Source organism: Amphiura filiformis, chromosome 19, assembly GCF_039555335.1.
Source record: "Amphiura filiformis chromosome 19, Afil_fr2py, whole genome shotgun sequence".
In the NCBI taxonomy this organism is placed as follows: Eukaryota; Metazoa; Echinodermata; class Ophiuroidea; order Amphilepidida; family Amphiuridae; genus Amphiura; species Amphiura filiformis.
The window spans coordinates 14,130,349-14,153,830 of NC_092646.1; the positions used below are offsets into that span (position 1 = coordinate 14,130,349).

At 36.3% G+C, this 23,482-nt stretch overlaps 1 protein-coding gene across 1 annotated transcript in view; it reads right to left on the reverse strand.

The window, feature by feature from the left end:
- LOC140140954 (leucine-rich repeat serine/threonine-protein kinase 1-like) overlaps positions 1-7,522 on the reverse strand; it is a 107,846-nt gene extending 100,324 nt beyond the window's left edge. The window contains 2 exon segments of the mRNA XM_072162721.1: positions 5,879-6,044; positions 6,902-7,522. Coding sequence (XP_072018822.1) covers positions 5,879-6,044; positions 6,902-7,267 — 532 coding nt within the window. The 5' untranslated portion in view covers positions 7,268-7,522.
- Positions 7,523-23,482: the final 15,960 nt, after the last annotated feature.

Below are 23,482 nucleotides of genomic sequence, written 5' to 3' on the forward strand. Positions count from 1 at the left end.
AAATGGGGCTTAATGGGCTATTCCAGTTGAAATCCATACATCCCCTGTAATGGGTGACCAATTTTATACAAATATCGCGAACCACGCAACTTAGATTCCTTGTATTTTGACAATTTTGTTCCGTCTACAAAACCGGTCAAAATAAGACCACTTTGCTGTTATATTTGGGGATATACATGGTTATCAACTTTGATAAGGTGCTTGCATCCTGTTGTTTATACAGTGTGGTCCAAAAACAACTTTACCCAATTTCAAAGGTTGGTTTCTCACAGTTGAAAAATCTGTTTCAAGTTTTTGTTGCATATCCTGAAAGAACATCTTTCTAAAAGTATTTGGTGAAAAATTGACTGAGAAAGAATGTAAATTACCATTGTGGTGCCAGTTTTAAGGTAACGGATCAAAATAATGTTTGTCCACCTTTAAGCCTTAAATTGTCATCTGTGGTGCAATTTCGAACTTTACAACTCACAAACGCATCATACTCATCTTGTACGAATCAAGAGAATCAACTTAACTTATTGCGTTTGGAATAGGGATGAATTTAGGAGAATAAAATTCTTGCAAACAAAATAATTTTAGAAGAGGCGATTCTCCATCTCAGATCGATTCTGGCAACGACTCTTCTAAAATTATTGCGACTGTGCATGCCCTGTGTCATTCTTGAAATTCCAAAGAGCTCAGCTTATTGCATTAGGCCTACATGCATGTATAAAATCATTTTCTTTTAACTTATTTGATGGTGTCATATAAAACTGGTGAAGGAAATGTGTGAGTATTTCATTTTATCTTGAATTTATCATAAGTGCAGAATTCATTTATATTTTGTGTTAAGTGTGGAGCCAGGCACTTAACCTCATGAGAACTACCTGCCGATTGGCCAAAAAGAAGTTTTCATTATCGACTGGACCAATCAGCAACATTGTTAGAATAATTTCACCATGCAAAAAAAAATGGGGTGAATTATTTGCAAAGCTCCATTCTGATTAGTGATTAAAATGAAGATATCATACCAATCAGAGGCAATGTTAGATTGGCAGGTAGTGCTCAGGGGGTTAAGGTATGTGTAAAAGTACTCACATCATGTGTCATTGTATTACTATAAGGCCAACAAAAAAGTTTGTCTCAGAAGAAAATGGAAAAAAAACCTCAGTGGTATGCAATTTTTAAATTTTGTTTTTAGATGACAAAAGGTAGGGGAAATGTGTTAATCTGTTTTTCTTTTTTATTGCATTTATTGAATTAAACCTGCGACTGTTAGGGAACAAACCAAAAGATCGATGACGTCCTATAAACGAAACTAGTTTCGTTTTTTAGGGGGGAAGGGGTAAAAATACTCGATTACGTTTGTATAAAAATGTCGGTCTGAAGAATGTGTCATTATTATTATGTCAAAATTTTCAACATTTCATTATTATGTTTCTGGCAGGGAGGGAGGGGGTCGGCTGAGAAACGAAACTAGTTACGTTTATAGGATGTCATCGATCTTTTGGTTTGTTCCCTTAGTAAGATATGAAGCTTAGAAGTAGCAACTATTTTAAACTGTTGTGATTTGGTAGCTTACAGCATCTTGCGAATGGTAGTGAGTTTTGGCAAAAATTGCATTGATCATTTCATAGCGAGTGTGTAGAAGAATACAAATATCATACTCTTGTAGGTCCTGTGGTTCTTGAGTTATGTTGTACAGAGGGCTAAAGCAACAACACTTTTGTAAAAGCGTACATAACTTATTCACAACAATAAATCAAGCAAGTTTTCAAAGTATATGATTTGTAGAATGAACTTTTGCAAAACATCAAAGTGTTATTTTTCAATAATATATAGATTTTGATAATTAAAATCATTTTTTGGCTGCATCAACCAATCGTGTAGCCTTACAACTATTAATACATCATCATGCAGCTTGCAGTCAATTCAGAGAAGAGTACAGCCAAAACAGTGCAGAGACACAGGCCTTGCCATCTAGATTTTAAAGACGAGTGGCCAATCACTCGCTAGCATGATGCTAGGCGAGTGGTCAAATCACTCTCAGAGCTGAATCACTCTCTAACATGTAGTGGTTGCATCACACTCTAGGTTTAAAAGACAATTCATACCAATATGAAACACTGACGCACTGTTGACACACTCTCTTCCGTTTTCAGGGATTAAGGCAAAGTTATTACGAAAAATCAAATACATTGAAAGTTCAATTTTGAGTGGTTTGCTGCGAGCGATATTTAGTGTTTATGGCGAGTGGAAAATCGCTACTAGAAATAGAGTTTGGGCGAGTGGTGGTGAGCGAGAGCGATCGCTCGCTTCAAATGGCAAGGCCTGGAGACACAGTTTGAACCCAGAGCCAAATCTTGCCATCATATTATTATTTACTAAAGCAGCACTTTGGAAGTGCTGTATAATAAAGAAAATGAAATGAAAGTTAAAGGAACTGCAGAATATGAAACTAGGTAAAAACATACTTTACACTTTCACACTAATATGTATCACATACTTGCACAACACCATTTTGGTTGTCATGGCGACATAATGTACAGCCACGCCCATTGATAGTGTTAATTAATTTAATGTCAAATTTCTTGTCGTTATGAATTGATATGATACATGTCGACTCATGCCTTTAAAATGTCATGTTTCAGTTGTTATAAAGGAATACTAAAGGATTTGTTTCCCATTGATTGCAGTTCACCATTTCCCCTCCATACTATATAATAAAATTATAGATTCCGAAACAAGAAAATAAGAATAAACAAAAAACAATTTAATTTCAGGAAAAAAATATATTATTATTTATAACAGGCTTTTGAGCAACACAACACAACTGAGTATTGTACACCTTTTGCAAAGTACCCGGATACAATACAATATTGTTTTGAATATTGCATCACCATTACGCATCGCCATAGTCACAGCACCATCGCATGTCACAACACCACAGCTCATGGGAGATTTTTAAACAAGTAAAACGACAAACATAATTTGTAGCAATTAGGTAATATAATCAGCATCTACAAATAAAGCTGTATATATTCCAAATTTGTCTTTGGAGAAAGCAAAAGCAGAAAACAAGGTAAAGCTCAAGCAGCTTCATTGGTTAGGCCCGGTGGCTAGGTAAGCTTTATTTTTAATTTTAATGCATTGCAAAAGCCTGATATAAATAATAATAATATTAAATGGCTTATTTTCGGGTGATACAAGAATATATTGCACTAAATATATCGAACTTGTCTGTGACTTGTATGATATTTTTAGCTCATGCAATATATTCTTATATCACCCTCAAGCAGCCATTTAATATTATATAAATAATACTACAGAAGCTGGTGTTGAAATAACAATGAACTAAGGCCTACAGTAGTTCGCTGAATGACCAGGATCTTTCATAGTGAGCACAACTCAGTAAGTATCAAGGAACGACCAGAAGCTGGTTTTGAAATACCAATGAACTAAAAATGCCTAGTTTGCTGAACTAACAAAATGCAGACCTGAAACTGAACATTTGTGAAAAAAAGAGGAAAATGCTTTTAAAAAAAGAGGAAAATAGCACAAAATCATGCTAAAAAAGCTCAACTTGAATTGGGCTGAAAATAACAAATAATGAGTAATATCAGGCATAAAAAGAGGAAATCAGCTAAAAAGAGGAAAAGTTTCAGGTCTGAAAATGACCAGGATCTTTCATATGATAATGTGAGCACAAGTCTGCAAGGAACGACCAGGATCTGTAATATTTAATACTACAGATCCTGGTTTTGAAAAGGCAATAAACTAAGGCCTAGTTTTATATTAAAAGTTACAATAACCTTTACATTTAATCCCATGGGCACTTCTGTTTCTTAAAGTGCCTCTGATTGGGTAATTACATGATATCATCATTTGAGTAACCAATCAAAATATAGCTTTAAGATCTCTTAGCAATTTCAAACTGAAACCCCTACAGCAGCCCAACTATTCTTACAACATATCTGATTGGCTCAATACATGATACAACCTTCTTTGTAACCAATCAAAATATCTCTTAGAGACCGACAACTTGGAAGATAATGCCTATGCAGTTATCCAAAATCAAATCCTCGTAGTATCTGAATTCATCTCAACTTTTCTAAAACAGTAGACAGCTGGTATTCCTAATTGTTTTGATCATGAAGATAATTTTGTACTCAAATAAACTAAAGGGAAACTCACTCGAATATTTTTAACATGTATATCAGGAAACGACAGAGCTACATGAAGATACTATTTCCTTATGGAAAGACTCACAGAATTGCCCGTCATGGGCTGATCAGGAGCAGCTTAAAGGAGCAGTTGGTGTGTGTTATTAATTTTATGCCTCTTTTTCAATTACAAACTTTGGTATGCAGGGCAACAATGTACAAGATAATAACATGGAGTCAATCAGCACTCCCCTTAGCAATACTTTCTGGCTCTATTGCTTTAGTATAGCCAGAGAGGTTTTGGGCTCGCTGCTCACTAGGCCACATACTGTGGTTACTTTCCCCGAATGTATTTCTGCTTTCATCTTTAATGCAATAGTGCTTGTAACTAAGATTAGGACCATTTCATTTGTTGATTGAAAGCAATTACATGAGGACGAGATGGCTGAGTGGTTAAGGAGATACAATCGATGAGGGTTTGAGCCTTGGGCTTGCCTTAGGTGAAAATTCTCTTCCCTCCCAAAAAGTTCCTATATGGCCGGGAATCCTTCAATTAAGTTCAGTTACATCACAGAATACACTGCTTCTGCACGTAGTGTATGTGCGACGTCTGTGATTCGGAAGTCACGTAAAGCCGTTGGCACAGGAAGAGTCAAACCCTGTGCACCTTAAGTGTCAGAGCTATTCGAAAAGAGAAGGGGACCATCCCCGGTTCTAATATCTTCAATCAATCCTAGGTTCCAGGATCGTGCATAGGTAAACTGTTACATGTAAAGCCCGTGCGACAATACTCAAATTGAGGTATGCACGTATATAGGAAGAAGAAGAAGACTACCAAACAATTCTGCAAACAAGGCATTCTGTCAATTACTGTAAAGAAAGTGGTCAATGTGTTAATTCCATTTGAAATTCATACTCCCCGTGTGGAAGATATTTCCAAAATCTTCCACAGGGGAGTGTGGATTTCAAATGGATCTTTTTAAACTGACTGCAAACCACACATGCAGACGTGACTGATCGCTTAATGTCCCCTCCAAAGGACAAAACACTCTATGGGTTCATTTACTCATCAATTCTAAATGTACCATGATGAGAGCAGGTAGGCTGAGTTGACTCAATATATGCTACAAATCAAATACACATTATTCCCCATGTAAATACCCCAAGTCTCCAACGCCTGGAATTGAACCAAGGACCTCAGGTAGAGGTACAGTTAAACGTGATGAACATCTGTTTACAAGCCAAAGTACCAGACTCCTCCATATAATGTTGATGAAGGGGGATCGCTACATCCTCCACAGCAAGTCTGTTACCTTCCCAGCATTGAATAAAGCCGGCACCCATTTGTACACCTGGAGGCTGGGTGGGGAGACGCAATAGGGATGAAAAGCCTTGCATAAGTGTACAGCACAACATGTTGACGACGCTGGACTTCAAACCCACAACCCCCATCTACCTCATGATTACGAGTCCTTTAATCAAAAACAAAATTAAAAAGACTAGTGTGCGTCTGACGTCAGGGCAAAGGCGCAGCTTGACTGGTTGCTGACCTGCAATTTTCAGTCTGGTTGACAGGACGTCATACGCAAACTAGTCTTTTTGATTAAGCTTCGAATTATAGTCTAAGACAGCTGACACAAGTACCCTAACCAAAACAACATGCTCCTTGCGGAAAAGTAAATGGTTGGAGTACTTAAAGTAAAAAGTCTTTCTAAAATCAGACCCTGGCTCCTTACCGTTCTTGCTTTTCAGAAAATCCACGATATCTGACTGACAGTTGATTTTAGCTAATTCCACAGGCGTGAGTCGTTTAATGTCCTTGGTATCTACGTCACTGCCGAATTGGACCAGGTACCTCGCTATTTCAACTTTGCCATCTTTGGCTGCTATGTGTAGGGGTGTCTATAAAAGCAAACAAACATACGACATGAATAAATAATAATACATACACAATTACTGTGCTGTACGCATTTACAAAATTGTTTGTAATAGACACCTCATGGGACATGCAGATTTTTAAAAGGGGGAGACTTATTAAAGGCAAATTTTCAGTGAAAAAGCTTAAAAATCAGGGCAAAAGTATCACATACTAAAAGGCCAAAAATATAAACTTTCCTGGAATAACCTCTTTGGTGGCATTTTCTATTTGTTGCACATCGAGTTTGGTATTGACGTAGCTACATATTCCGATGGTCAAAGTATTGAATCGCTCACACTAACCTAATCCAGCAGAGCGTAACATGCATATACAAGGGTAGTTAGTTTGCCAGCATGCTTATGATGCACATCACTACTTTCAAGTTAAAACTTGAGGTGGAACTTATTATACATCAGCGATGAAAAATAAATATTTATGGGTGACTGGTAAGCTTTTACAATTCCAATGTATCGTTTTTTGCTCCTTCTTCACCTGTATCTTAATTTCAAAATTGCCACCACATTAGGCTATTGCATTTGAAATTCATACTACCCCTGTGGAGGATTTTGGAAAGATCTTCCACAGAGGGAGAATGGAATTTCAATGGAATTAGCCCATTAATCAATAATATTTGAAACCCACCCTCCATCTGTGGAAGATTCAGGTTGAATCTTTCTCAGAGGTTGTATGAAATTCAAAAGTGCATATTCCATTTGAAATTCATACTCCCTCCTGTAGAATTTATTTCCAAAAGCTTCCACAGGGGAGTGTGGATTTCAATTTGAATAGCCCATTGCTCTGATTGGATCAGATTGTGTCATACACCTGACGATAAACTTACATAATTTTGATACTTATCTCCAGCAGATATATTAGGATCAGCGCCAGCATCCAGGAGTAATCGTACACACTCAATGCTCTCGTCCCTCTCCATAATCTCCGCAGCGCACACCGCATGGAGGGCGGTACGACCAAATGAATCCCGCTCGTTGATAAATCTCCTCTGTGGTCCTTGCAGAAGATCCACCAGCAGTGATGTGTTGAAGTAGATGGCTGCTTGGTGGATAAGCTTGCCTTTGAATTCACGAGCGTCAGGGTCATGAAGATCCACCGTGCTTTGGTGGTTGCCCTCCATGATCAAGCCGGTGGTGTTTAAGTTGGCGAGTTGCTTTGTAGGATCATCAATCCCATGGCTAGAGGTGCTCATTCATAAAGTGGGGGTCTTCTTTGAGAGAGATCACAAAGTGTATGAGCAGTGGACAACCATCACCATGGTAAACATCAGGTGCTCATTCATAAAGTAGGGGTCTTCTTTGAAAGAGATCGCAAAGTGTATGAGCAGTGGACAACCATCACCATGGTAAACATCAGGTGCTCATTCATAAAGTGGGGGTCTTCTTTGAAAGAGATCACAAAGTGTATGAGCAGTAGACAACCATCACCATGGTAAACAACAGGTGTTCACAGCACTTCACTCCACCTTTGTGTAAGTTAATTGAAGCACGTCACCTGAGTTAATTGAAGCATGTCACCTGTAGATAAATTTTAAAAAAAACATTGTAAGATATGACTGGAAGTCCTCAAAACTTGTCTTATCAGATATACTATTTTAAGACCAGCCCGACATCCAATAGCTGATCAATTAGCCATTGGGCAGGTAAAATTGCAAACTTACATCTGGATAGCAATTGAATTTAGCCTGCTCAATAAGACATCCGGAAAGAGAAAATGATTTTTTACTAAATAAAACTGGTGTATGAAACTTAAAATCAAATATCACTATAGATGATATCTTCTAACATGTTGATCTCGTGCCTATAGACTAAACTAAATGAAATCTGTTACGATGAAAAGTACAAAGTACAGTATTATTTACCTGGATTATTTACTTTCATTCTCGTGTACTAGCACGCTCTACTATCAATGGGGCTATTTGAGTTGCAATACATACAGGCCCGTACACAGGATTTATTTGGGGTGCCGATTTTGAAAAAGTGAACTTTTTTCCCAAGGGGTGGGGGGGGGGCAATTTTGTGAAAAGTGGACTTTCTTTCCTAAATTTGGACCTTTTTTGACGAAAAACCAGTAAAAAACCTGCCACACCCCTGCACCCGGGCCTGAATCCATACACCCCCTATGGAAGACATGACCTTAATCTTCCACACAGGGGGTGTAGATTTCATATGGAGCCACCTTCAGGTAACCCCATTTGAAATTCACACCCCCTGTGTGGGAGATTAAGGTTATGTCTTCCATAGGGGGTCTATGGATTTCAACTGGAATAGTCCAATTGCTGCCAAATGGGTTATTCCTAAATCCATATGTAAGATATAACCTTAATCTCCCATACAGAGGATGTTGATTTCAAATGGAGTCACCCATTCAGGTAACTTTATTTGAAATTCATGCTCCCCCATGTGGAAGATTAAGGCCCGCTCCCCATGTGGAAGATCATGCTTTCCATAGGGGGTGTATGAATTTCAACTGGATATAGCCCGATACGAGAGAGAGAGTGAAACCGTAACTTTCTTGTAGTGATCTAAAGCACTGTTCTTAAGAAAGAGATCTCATACACAACTTCATAAAACCAAAGTGAAACAACAATTCCACATGATTATATTGAATTCTTTGAAAGTGTGAAATGATATTATTTTGGAGTTTTGCTATCAATAATCTTTTGATCTTGAAGGGTGTAAGCATGGCTGACTACATATGTACATGTACTTACATGTACTCCCAAACCCTACTCCCCATTCCGATACAGCATTTCTTTTTTTTTAAATATTAATCTGTTTTGTATAGCTAAATCCTAATCATTTAGTTCTAACTGGAAATGAAAGTTGAATTTAAATATTTGGGCCAAAAACTTGCGATTTTAGGGAATTTTTCCTTTGCTGTGACAATCAAGCCCAGAGCCTTGTGCAAAGACTAATTTCAAGTTTTGCATTGTAAAACACATTTTGGAAAACACATTTCTAATTTTTTCATAACCATTTATCAAAAATAACAAAAAACATTTTAGATTATGAACCAACTCTTAGTCTATAGGCCTACTCAAGATTTTGAATGCTTAGACTTGTGCCAAGTCTTTAAATTTTGTGACTACAATTGTAAGAAAACATGCAAAATTGCATTCCATTTCCCCTCAATGGCAAAAATATTAACATTTGATTTTTATTACCAGTTAGAACTAACTTAAGGATAGGATATACGGTAGCTATGTTTCATTTGATAAAAAAAAGGATAATATTTTAATTTTTTTTAAATTAGTTCTGTATTTTTCTGGAACAAGGAGTACATTGTAGTAGCTTTGATCCTGAGTCTGGAGTCAAAGCAGCCCTATGAAGTCTGCTGAGAATTTTATCATAAAATTAACAATGTGGCCCGCTGCTCCAAAGGGTTGGCCACTCTTTTCTGCAACATGTAAATGAAAAGTGCAATTGAATTCAACTTTGTACCAAGAATTAATAATTACGGGTTCATGTTTGCACTCATCAGAATCCAAAATTAGAATTCAGAAAAGTTAAGGGCTTGGTCGCCCATGTTTGCACAGTATTTTCATGGGACCTAAGAGCACATCAAACACACCAAATTGCATTCTGAATATGAGGACGGTCCTTGTGATATCCCAAAAGACCTAAACTTTCTTTTATAAAACTTCATGTAGGCCTATATCTTCAATACAAAAGGTCCAAATTTTCATATGATGGTCGGCTTTCCCTCCCAGCTACATACACTTAATGTACATATCATTAGATTTGTAAGGTTTACTTCGATGACTGTTAAATGTCAAAAATATAAATTTTTAAAAATGTGTATTATATACCGAATTTCAAAATTTTTATTATTTAATATAAGGACATTCCTCATATGATGCAATTTGGTGTGTTTGATGTGCTCTCAGGTCCCACAAAAAATACTGTGCAAAGGTGGGTGACTGAGCCCTTAAGGTATTTTGCGTCTGCATTATTTACAGCTGGTAAACACATTTGCCGATTTGATTGACTTTACACTGTGGAAAGTTTTAATACAATGATAGTATCATGATTTTGTTAATTATGATTTTTTAGGACTGAATCCATTTAAATTAATAAAAAAACTGAAATATTCCTGACCCCTATGTGGCCCAAAAAAACTGACCACCCTCAGGTTTGAAATGTTTGCTTATAACTCAAAAACGTTACTTTGTAGGTAGGTCAAACTATGCTTTTTCTAAAATCTTGAGATGAGAGGAGTACTGAACAAGTTTGAAATGTGACCCCTGTATTAACCTTTGATTGACACCAATGCACTTAGGGCCACTTTTTAATTTGTGGAGTAGTTACCCAAACAATTAATTTTGTCCAAGATATATGTATCTCTGATTGTATAGGGTGCACAACTTATAAGTTCCCCCCTACATATTTTTTAAAATAAATCGAAAACTATTTGACGAAATGCAAACCTGTAAAATGATATGGGTAGCCTTATTTGTTTTACACATGTGGACCAAATTTTAGCGTCACACGTCATTGCATTCAGTCACAATGGTTCATTATGTAAAAAAAAGGAGACCGTTTTAAACAGTGTTAAAAGTTGCATCTGAGTCCATAGGACTAAATTCTCAAACAATACAGTAGGCCAGGGATATTCATGTGTTTGTAAAAGAAAACTTAATCTTTGGTATTCTTCTTCTTCTTCTTGAAAAGCAAAGCAGGTGTTTTATTCTTTTCTTTTTAATGATTAATGTCTGAGATGGAAGGGATATGTACTGCAGTGAGAATAGGCCACATCGCCAGTAGTTCATCACATGTGAAAAGTCACATTTTAATAATGCCGCGTTTGTCCGAATTTCTTCGCGGTAGAGCAATCGGTTTGCTGGATGAAAATGGAGCGGTGAAAGAAATTGCTCGTCGTATGGGAGTTGCGCCTAATGCAATTCGAAAATTGAGAACAAAATTTCAGTTGGGACCATGTTAAAAATTACCTTATCAATGAAAACGCAACACTGCAAGAGCTAACCCGAGCAATCCAACATGTATGGCACAACATAGACCAGCAACCGGTCCGGAATCTAATAAACAGCATGCGGCGACGTTGCAATGCACTTGTCAACAGTGCAGGAGGACACATCCCCTACTAAACACTCTAGACTTTAAGTTTTATTTCCATTACAAACACATGGACAGGCCTAACATATTGTATTGTTTGACAATTGACTCCTATGGACTCAGGTGCAACTTTTAAAACTCCCTCTTTTTTACATAATGAACCATTGTGGCCAAACGCAATGATGTATGACACTACAAATTGACCCAGATTTGTAAAACAAATAAGGTTACTCATAACTTTTTACAATTTTACATTTCGTTAAATAATTTTCGATTTATTTTAAAAAGCATTAGGGGGAACTTATAAGTTGTGCACTGTATAGCTTTAATGCTGCCCTGAAAAAGGACGGATGTCTTGATGCAAAAATAACTACGTCTATCACGATGGGAAATGTTGATCAGATTCTTATTACTATTGCATTCTACACTTATAAGCTGACATATGATCCGGGGGTACTCAGTACAAATGACCATACGGGACGTGCATAAATATGGGTAGCATTTTCGGCCTTCTGGTATATCAATGACCCCTTTTTCAAAGCCTATTTTGGTATATGAATGGGTCCTTTTTTCAAAATTTTCTCAATTTTTTTTCGGAAAACAGCCCAATTTTTCCTTAATCTAGCCAAAATTTTTAAAATTTTCCCAAAATTTTGGGAAAATTTGTAAAAACTAAGACAATTTTGGTTAAATTCGGCCGAAAATTTTGACTTATGGTATATCAATGGGTCCAAATTTCTTGAAAAATTGGTATATTTATGGGTCCACTTCCAAAATCTCAGCGTCCCTACCAAAACCAAACTTGAGTACCCCCGGTGTTTACTACCCTGAAACAGCAGAAAACAATCATTATTTAGCAATTTTAATATGTTTGATGTTCAAGATCCTTTCAAACATACCTGTTTTCTGCTTTTTGACATTTTTGACACCCTAAATAATGTACTTTTTAATATTTAATGTTAGAGGACCCTTTTGATGTTTTGACACCCCAAACTATGTACACAAGGGTAACTCGCTTGCAGTGGCAGTGCCAGAGGGACATGGGGAAAATGCCCCCAATTACTCTTTCCCCTGTTTCCCCCAGTAAAAACCCCAAATTATGAACATTTCCTTTTTTTTGCGGCAATTTTGCCCCACCCCTAAAATTCACTTTGCCCCCCCAACCATGCCACCCAATGCCCCCTAAAAAATTCCTTGTACCACCACTGCTCATTTGCCCATTAAAAGTTACCCTTTTTGGATATTTTTATGCACAAGCATAATATCCACCTTGAAAACAAGTGTCCCCAGTATTGAAAGGGGTTAATTTAATAAACAAACACTACATGGACAAGTTCACCGGGGGTACTAAATTAATAAGGGGAAGGGTGTTTATTAGGTCAAATATGGCATAGACAAAATCATAATCTTAAAGTGCAAAATAATTCAAATCAGAATTGTAAGACCGATGTTGACTGGAAAATGGTAAAACAATTCAAGACAACCTTCGTTTTCAGTAAATAGAGATCATTAACAATATGGAAATGACTGTCTGGAGGATTATACCTAATTAGCAGTGCCTCGATTACGTCTTGATTTGCGAGAATCAAAATCCATCATACTCACTGCACTTACTGTATGATTCAATGAGAGAAGTTGATTCTCACAACCGAATCTTATGAGAATCATTATGAGAATCGATTCTGTGATTCTCGTTGAAATCTAGGCCCTGATTAGTGTACATGTGCACAAATAAACAGTCATTGTAATTATCTGTACTGGACAATCTCTGGTCATTGACCTCCGAGTGGTCATCATTGGTCATGCAACTGACCAATATCCAATTGATAAAACAGACTGAACAAAAACAAAACTAATTAAAGTACAATAGAATTCCACCTAAAAGCATATGTGTACATCCATATCAAAACAATGTAATTGTCGGCTACCCTGCATGCATCGCTTTTTACATATTAATAGCTAGGAATAAATACCAAATTCATCTTCAGATCATCCGCAAGTCCATAGTTTATGATGTTCTCTGTACATTCCTAAATCATGTGACTTGGGATGATTTGAAGTGACGTTCACTTGAGATGACTCTGGTATTTATTTCTAACTATTATGTAAAAAGAGACATATGTAGCAGGCAACAAATGCATTGTTGATTATGAATATACACATATACCGTAAAAGTTAGCCTAATGGCGATATGGGCTCCCTTGACATAACTGAAACTTTAGACACAAACTAAAAGTGCCCTCCCATAAAAATCCCACCAGCAAGTACGGACACATACTCTTAAAGATAGCTCTCTATTTTAACATGAAATTTACCAAGGCAAAGGAGCCCAGGGGCACCATTAGGCGAACGTTTACGATATGCCTCTAAATGAGGGGCTTTTTGACAAAAGAGACATAAAACATTACAATAGATTGGTCTTACAATAATACATGTTTGTGCAGCCACCTGTATCAGTATATAGTTGGTCAAACTCCTAATAATGTTTTTATCATAATGCAGGGTTTCAGGCACTAGCGCCCTAAAAGCAGCACATTTTGATGCATAGTACCATTTTTTCAAAAAATGTTATGCTTTATCAAATTTTTCCGCCCTTTTTATTTACTAATTCTTTTTGCATTTCTTCGCTTTTGGCACCGTTTTGGACGCCTTCTTCTTCCGCCGCCCCTTCATTTTGACCGCCCCCTGCTTTTACCCCCAAAGCCCCCCCCCCCAAATACGTGCATGACTCATTAACAACAATAAATTAAGCAAGTTTCAAAGTATATGATTTGTAGAATGAACTTTTGCAAAACACCAAAGTGTTATTTTTCAATAATATATTGATTCAGATAATGAAAATCGATTTTTTTTTTTTTTTTTTGTTTCTACCAACAATACCTTGTATACCCTTAAATGCAGCAATGTTTTTTTTTTTGCTGATGTGAATTGATGTTGACAGACTGAAATGTGATTTTTGGGGTCATTTAGCCTCTTCCAGAAAGAAAAAAAAAAGAGCAAAGTGTATCGCAATTTCACTGAATTGTTTGTTTTTTGCCAGGACGCTCAACCTAAAGAGTGGAGGAATGCGGACTGTAAATTTTCTTCTCCATTTTTTTTAAGTAAATACAATCTATTACTACTGACTCGTGTCCCCATGGCAATAATCCAATGGTTCACTCAAATAATAAAAAATAAAAATGATATATTTTTTCCATCTTAGTATCATTGAATATTTGAACACATACGTTTTCAAAAAAATTGTACAAGTTGGACTTTGCATTTGAAGGGGTACAGAAAGTGCTAGAACACATAAATATGTGTGATTTGCGTGTTAAAGTAATCCCTGGTCAGTGGTGTAGCCAGGACTTTTTCAGAAAGGGGGAAAATGGGCTAAAAAGTACAAAAAAGGCAGGAAAATCTTAAATATCAGGGTGGCCAGCATCCTGAAGGGGCGAAAGACTTCTCACAGGGGGACAGTTTACCCCTGCCCCAACCTTTCCCTCTGTCTATGCCACTGTTTTGGGTAACATAACGATATGAGCATATGAAGTTGTGCTCACATTTTGAGTTACACCCAGCATAAACTTATGCTCAGGCCCATAACCAGGGAGGCGAGGGGCGGATGCCTCCCCTCCCCCAAAAAATCACTAAAGGCTAAAAAAGTCCCCTTTTTGACCCAAGAAGTCCTTTTTTGTCAAAAACGGTCAAAATTTTGAAAATATAAATATACTTTTTCAAAATCTGCCCCAAATTCACTTTTTCAAAATCAGCCCCACCCCCAAATAAATCTGGGCCTGCTTATGCTAACAGCGCTACAAATTCCACAAATATTTGCCCCTATTCCTACTACTTGTTAATACTCCAAGAAAGCACCATCCATGGGAATTGAGTATTAACGTCACAGTACTGGTCAACTGCAGGGAAACATGGCTGACTGGAGACAGCTGATTACCTATATTTTCATTTCCTAAATCTAAAATTAAAGGTCCATTTAAAGCCTGGCTGCTAACGTGTCATCAAATTGACCTGAATATCAAGAATAGCTGCAAGGTTGCTTGATTTAAACCATGTTGACATGATTTAAATCGTAATATAAATCACATGATTATTTTTTTGTCAAACATAACAAATCACTGATTTAAATCACTTTTTTTATTTGATTAATTATGAATAATTTAATGTTGTTTTGATTAAATAATCATTAATTAGCCTATTTTTTATGTTCTTTATGATTGTAAATAACTTTAAGAACCCTTAGTAGGTCTTTTACCAGTTGGGATTTTCCAATGGAAATCACCTTAATTTATCTCTAATTTTTACATGATTTATTCAAGATTTTACATTAAAAATCTTTTTTTTTTTCAATCAAGCAAATTGACAACCCTGAAGAGTAAAAAGTATATCACAGGCGACATCATTATTTTAAGTAAAAGAACGAGGCAAAGCCGAGTTGTTTTACGTAAAATTATGCCAATTTCCAACAATTTTGCATAAATTTGTTGATTTTGCCCCCTCCCCCAATTTTCAATAGGGGGCACTATTGGTATTTTCATCTTCGAGATATGGACATCAATCCTGGAGGGACACAGGGATGTGTCCCCCCACACCTTTTGGCAAAATTATCCATTTTTGTTATTTTCAGCCCTTTTTGACCATTCAGGTCAATTCCCCCTCCCCATATTTTACGACAGATTGTCAATCTATTCAAATTCTAAGGTACAGGAAAGTCAAAATTGTTTGAGTGATCATAAATCTTAACATGATCGAACACCCTGAGGAGGAAAGAAAACAAGCAAGGTACACCAACTTGATGTGGGGAAACAAGTAAAAAATAGACTAGACAATATGCAGGGGGGCAAAAACAGCAAATGTAGGCATTAGAAGTAGGTAAAGTTCGATAGCCAAAAATTACCAGTTCCAAGGCTAACAAAAGTGCTAAACCTGCAAAAACAACAAGGATCAATGGGAATACAATGGTGCACTAGAACAAGTGATGAAAATCACTGTGCACATAAACAGACTCGATAAACCAAACAAACGATGTAGGCACAAAAACAGGCAAAGTTCGATGGCCAAAAATTGCCAATTTCAGAGCCCACAAAAGTGTTAGCAAAACAGTACAAAAGTACACTGGTGCAGAAAAACAAAACTAAATAGACAAAAAAATAACCGACGTTTCGAGCAGAAAAACCGCTCTTCTTCAGGGACAGACAACAAAATAAAAAACAGGAAGGTTTGTTTGGAGGTATGGGGGGCTGTGTGGGAGATTAAGGTCATGTTTTCCATAGGGTGTATGGATTTCAACTGGAATAGACTGTTCAGTAGTAGTGGAATAGCCCAAAATTCTTAGCATGTACACTCCTCAAAAGAATTAAAGGATCAGTTGAATATAATCAGCATTTTTGATAACATTGGATATGATGTTGATATTATTGATAATTGTGCTTGACCTTTCATTATCACTTGTTCCCTAAGCTGCAGACAAAATTCACTCATTACAAATATCTGCCATCACCCACATTGTGAAGGGGAGGGAGGAAAACGGAGGCCAAATTTTCGAGTTTGAAGCCATTTCTCAAACGTCACCATGGTCAAGGTCAAGTCACATATTGGGGTGGGGTTGTGTATGTGATGTGTGTTTGGGTCTATACATCACATTAGTGGGTATAATATGCCCTCAATGTATCCCCGGGGGTGGAGAAAGTCATTAATGTAACCGTACAAAAGATGAACACCCGGCCCCCTCCTCGTTTCTCTGAGGGTAGGGGTCTTAATCACGATGGCATTAAATGGTACAGAACGACAGAACATAATAGAGAATTCTTTTATGCATTACGTTGCACTATTAAAGGAGCTCAATTACGACCCCTTTCCCTCAGATATGTGAGGAGGGGGCCGGGAGATCATCTTTTGTGCGATTACATCAATGACTTTCCCCACCCCAGGGATATATTGAGGGCAAGTTACAAATCACACATACAAACCCATCTCAATATGTGGCTTGACCATGTCCATGGTGACGTTTGAAAAATGGCTTCAAAATCGAAATTTTAGCCTCCATTTTTCCCCTCCCCTCAAGATGTGGGTGATAGTGGATATTTGTAATGAGTGAATTTTGTTTACAACTTAGGGAACAAGTTATGTAATGAAAGATCAAGCACAATTATCAATAATATTATCATCATATCCAATGTTTTTTCAAAAATTCTGATTATATTCAACTGATCCTTTAATTCTTTTGAGGAGTGTACATATATCCCGGGGGGTCACTCTCACACAAAAGTGCCTCCCACCCGCGTCCGAACACCTCTGAAATGCACCCTTAATGGCAAATTTTCACATAACCAAATTGCACCCCTTAATGGCGAAACACGTGCAAAATCCTACCCTAAATGGCGTAGTACATGCAAAAACCATACCCTAAATGGCGTCAACTGAGAAATATCTAATTTATACCCTAAGTGGCGTAAACAGGGAATTGAGCTAATTTGATGCCCAAGGTGTCTTTTTGAGGTTGCAGACATATAGATACTGAAAAAAACATGCTCAAAAGTAACAAGAATCAATTAAAAAGTGGTGATTTTATCAAATTAGTGCAAACTCACTCAAACAATAATATTACTAACCCTAAACGTCTAAGGATTTGGCTGAAAAAGGACCCCTAAATGGCGATGCCTTCTGAAAAAGTACCCCTTTTTCAAAAAGACGTCGACGACGCTGTGTGGTGAAAAACATACCCTTTTAGACGTTTTTCTTGGACACGGGTGCGTAGCAAGTCAAGTAGTGAGTGACCCCCCCGGGACATATATCAATTTCAATGTTCTTAACCCTAACCACCCTGGAAACCTTAAACACCACAGACAGAGAGTAGATTTCAGGTAACCCTACATTTGAAAGCCCCCTGTGTGGGAGATTATTAAACGGTCATGTCTTTCACAGGGGATGTATGGATTTCAACTAGAATTGCCCAATATAAATACTCAATAAAAGAGAAAAAATGAGTGTGACAATTTCGTACGGTATGTATCTTCAAAAGAGTCTATCTCTCAAGGGCGTGTCAATATGTATTTCTGGATTTCTGGGCATAGGCAGGCATTGCCGTCCAGATTTTAAAGGCGAGTGGTTAATCACTCGCTAGCATGATTCTAGGCGAGTGGTAGAATTTTCACATATACCACTTATGTTGGTATATTAGTAGAGCTTCGGTTTTAAAATGGTATTTATGTTGAAATGCGCGCGAAGCGTGCTAAAAGTTGTGACCTTCTCCGCTTGGACATGTTGGAGGGGATACAGAATTGATTAAATGCTAAATTGGCTGATTCGATGGCTGATTTTGGAAAATTTGCAGCGAGTGATATTTAATGTCTATGGCGAGTGGAAAATATCACTAGAAATCGAGTTTGGGCGAGCGGTGGCGAGCGAGAGCAATTGCTCGCCTCAAACGGCAAGGCCTGCATAAGCAAATTGCAATGCATACCCACACTATGAAGACCTCACAAAAAGTAACTCGGCTGTTATAAATAAGCCTGTAAAAATAGTATGTAATTTCCGCTTAGAATAATTTTGTGCAATCCCTTGCTGCATTGGTGTGTCGTTTATGTTTTTTTGCTCACTTTTATGATCCATTAAAAATCACAAGCGGCACACTGTGGTTTGTATTTTAATTAAATGTATATTTGATATTGCTGCCATGTGTTTATGCTCTTATGTTTGTTTCCCGGGTTTGTTTTTGTAAAGCGCTTTGAAAACCAGTTTTTACTATGGTAAATTTTGCATGCAAGTAATTAATTTAAAGTCATAATGTACGATCTTATAATATGAATTTGGATATTTGTAATGTTTACATATGTCACAACTTGCACCTAAATGGAATCAGCCAAATTTGTTGTGTTTGTAGGTAAACAGAGCAAAGTTCGACATAAAGTCATAATTCCAGAAATTATGACTTTATGTCCGCCCATAGAACTGCGTGTTAAACGGCCAAAATAACAAGCAGTCTTTCTTTCACGTTACCTCATTATTTCAGCTCAAAATGGACAGAAACCATTCCCGATCATTATTACTAGTTTTATTTCAGCATTTTGAGTATATAATGACAAATTTAAAATTTGAAGGAAATCGTACATTAAGCCTTTAATGATACAGTGGATTTTGTTGTTTTTTGTATATGTTAAATTTATGAATTTCCTCTGTCAAAGCCTACTATGCGTATTCCACGTTTGTTTTGTTCTTTTGTGCGTTAAAGCCCTCCATTTCTGTGCAATATGCATTGCCTCTTGCACTGGTGCCTATTTCACATTTCCAATTTTTGCTGCTTCTGCGTGTGCCTTTTTTGTTTTGCTCCTTGTGTGGAATATGCATCTTGTGTTCTTTTGGCTTTTGTTTATTGTTGTATATTTCACATACTACTGTCCCCCTTTGTTCGCCTCTGACATAACTGCATGTGCAATATACATCAACTTATTTTTCACAAAGATTTCACTTGGTACCCCCGAGAATCGACTCTCGGACCCCTTGGGTGCCACGCACATGTTCACCGACCTCATGTCACTGGGGTTTCGCTGGCCCGGCCAGCAATTCGGTGCATACATGACTTAGGGTGATTGCGCAATGGCATGCATGCATGCAGAGTGGTTTTCCTTGTAAGATTTTATAGCATTAGGGTTAAAACCATTATTAATTTTATTTGAAAACACCAGTAAAAAAAGGCAATTTAATTACATTTATTTTGAGTATGTTGGTCTTAGTGTAATATGAAAGTGACAAGCGGCCATTTTAATTTTTGCAGTAAATTGTATTCGATTTGAATTCAACGTGAAGATAATGGAGTGTTTTACATGCAACAATGCTGGCATTATAACCATTGATCACTGATATTCATGTATTTTTCATTAAAAACACTGCTGTGTTGTTAATATTTAATGAAATCGGGCAATTGGAGTATCAAAATATACGTGTAAATAAACTACCTTTCTTTCTAAATCTATGTTAAAATATTGTGAAACCGATTAATATTTCTGAAGCTAAAGCTATATTTATAACGACTGAGTGACTTTTGTTAGATCTATACAAATTATTTATAACATTGACATAAATAAATATGAACTTAAATTAAAATGGCATAGCACACCCTTCATTTGATAATTAACTTTCCTGAGTAATTATGACATGGGCGATCTGTAAGGACACTTTACAACAGAATATACTAGCGGCAATTATTTCTTATCATAATTGCCTCTAACTCTTTACAACATACCTTTCATAATATTCCGCTGTGATCCTAAAAGGTCCAAAATGGTGTAGCTTCCCTGTAATAATCCTTAGATAGATTCCTTTAAAAGACAGCACAAAATACAGGATTAACACTCCTAAAAAGCTTGCGTCCTAGGCTACCTGCCACAAGCCTGCATAAACGTGACAGCTAACCACCTTTCCCACAATCTTCGCTTCCTGTTATTACTTTACTTCCTGTCCAATCAAGACTGCAACGGAGACTAACCAAAGGAAGTGATACACCAGGTTAGGCCTAGTGAAAGATGGTGAGTAACATGTAAATGCAGTCTCTTACACATCATGCATGGGAATGCTCATGGTAATTACGCATGCATACTGTAGGACAGGAACTGAGTTGGTGTATGAGACTATAAAGTTGTGCTTTCATGTGCGTAATAATCATTTCTTGGCATTCAAGATGGCTGGCTTTTAGCATGCTTGCTCATATTACAGGTTTCAAGTTGACGAATATGTTGTATGGGTAATAATTTAGTTATCAAATGAATGATAAATGCATTTGATCATTTGAAAATCAAAATGCTTAAATATTTTCTGGTAATTACACAATAAAGCTTTTAGAGAGCTGATTCTTGTGCAGATATAACAAGTACCGTCGGATCCGTAGCGGTCGCTGCGGGACAAGGAATTCAATTTTGCAGTGTTGGTGTCTTTAAAAAAAATTTCAAAAAAATAAATAAATAAAAAAAATACAAGTAAAAAAAAAAAATTCGGAAAAAAAAAAAAATTGCAAAAAAAAAATTTGGAAAAAAAAAAAAATTCGGAAAAAAAAAAAAAAAATTTCAGAAAAAAAAAAAATTAGGAAAAAAAAAAATTTCAATTTCCTTAATTCTCTTTAAAAAATCCCAATTTCCTTAATTCTCTTCAATTTCCTTAACTTCCTCAATTTCCCTCATTTTCCCAAATTTCGGAATGAAACTCTTTTTCCAGTATGGGGCAGTATAGGCCCTCCCCTCACCAAGTATCATAGCCATGCGACAAACAATGTAGACGTAACAGCATTTTTTTAGCGTTTGTTACTAACGGACTAACGGACGGACGGACGGACAGACGGAGAGACATGGTGACTTATAGAGCTGCTACCCGCAGCTAAAAAGGGTCTTCAGTAACTTCAGAGATCCGTCAAAGACCAAAAAAATCTGTAAAATTTGTTGAAGTCACTTAAAAATGGTTGATAAATTGGGGAAATATCCATTTTCTTTTCAGATATATATTGACAAAATACGAACCACCAAGTTATGTCCATCTTTGAGATTGCATGCCCTATTGGATTTGCAAACATATGACCTGGATTTGCATGTCACTATAGCTTATTCAGCATGTTCAGTGTAGGGTTAGTTACTACATTTAGTAAATATTTGAAATAATTCTGGTTTACCCTGTGCACAAGCATAACCCTAACCCTAATTCTAACCCAACCTAATTATAACCCTAACCTTAACCATTACCCTAAAACACAGGGTGTGCAAGGTAAACCAGAATTGTACCAAATATTCTAAAACTATTTCTAAAAATAAAGACATGCATTGGGAATAGTGTAGTTTGGGAGTGCTGGATCTAAACTTCTTGGATCAGAATATAGTCTTAAACAGTATCAGCTGGTATCCACTGGGTTCCACAGACTTACAATATCAGCCAAATTGGCATCATTTCTAAAGGCACAGTTCAATAACCCTCAATCAACAACCATAGCTTTAAATTTGACCTCAAGTTGTAGAGTATGAATTTTGGTACGGTATGACCGTATAAACATTATACTGGGGTTAAAAAACTGTGTCCTGATGATGAGGGTGTTTGAGTTCCTAGTGTTAATTCATGGCTTCCTACATCAAGATAAATATACAAATAAATAAATGAATTATAAATAGATATATAAATAAATGTAAATAAATATAAACATGTAAATAAATAAGTAAATATATAAAGATATCTAAATAAATGTATGTAAATATAAAAATAAATAAATAAATAAATAAATAAATAAATAAATAAATAAATAAATAAATAAATAAATAAATAAATAAATACTGTGAATAAATAAAATATAAATGTAAATATTACATTATCTACTATTATGAATGTAAAATAAATATATAAACATAAATAAGTAAAAATATAAATAAATATATCTTTATAAATATATGTAAATATAAGAAATAATAAATAAACAAATAATCAAATAAATGTCAATAAATAAATAAATAAATATATAAATAAATAAATATATAAAGAAACATACATAAAATAAATAAATAATATATAAAAAAAATAAGTAAAAATATAAAAAATTATCTAAATAAATATATATGTAAATATAATAAATAAATAAATCTGTATCCCCTACTTTTAAATTATCAACCCCTTTCTTTAAAAAAACAACAACAGCATTTTCAATACTACAATATCCACACCCACATACCATAATAATCAAAATTAATTCACCAAATATCCTGTGGCTTCCCAAACTGACAATACGCTCATCCCTAATCACTCAATTCCTGAGTCCCACTTAACGGATAATTAGCATGTGCACACTGGTAATGAGAACTCATACCCTAAACCAATTCAAGTACACTATAAATGCAACATTGTTTGCTCAACTTTGTTAACTTGATTCAGAATTAACTTAACCAAGTTAACCTAATGCAATCAACTTGAATTGAGTTATCTGTTCAAGTCCATTATGATAATTTTAAACTTTTAAGGCGAGTTGGAGGGAAGCATGACCCAGCGCTGTTCATTAGCGCCAATCCAGCTTGAAATGTGGGGGGGCGGACAATTGGCCTGGATTGTCAAAAAAATGGGTCATTTTGCCCTGACACCCCCCCCCCCCCGATTGTCGCCCATGGCGATGTTTGCACTTAAATATTGAGGTAAATAAAGTTGACACACAAGAGAAATAGTATGGGTTATATAAAGGAGATCCCAAAGTTTGATATTTAAGGGGTGTCAAGTTAGCTCAATCGATAAGGCGTTCGACTATGGTGCGAGAGGTTGCGAGTTCGAACCCTGGTGGTGCCTAGTATGCTCTCGTGGAAAAATTGAGTTAGCTTGAAATT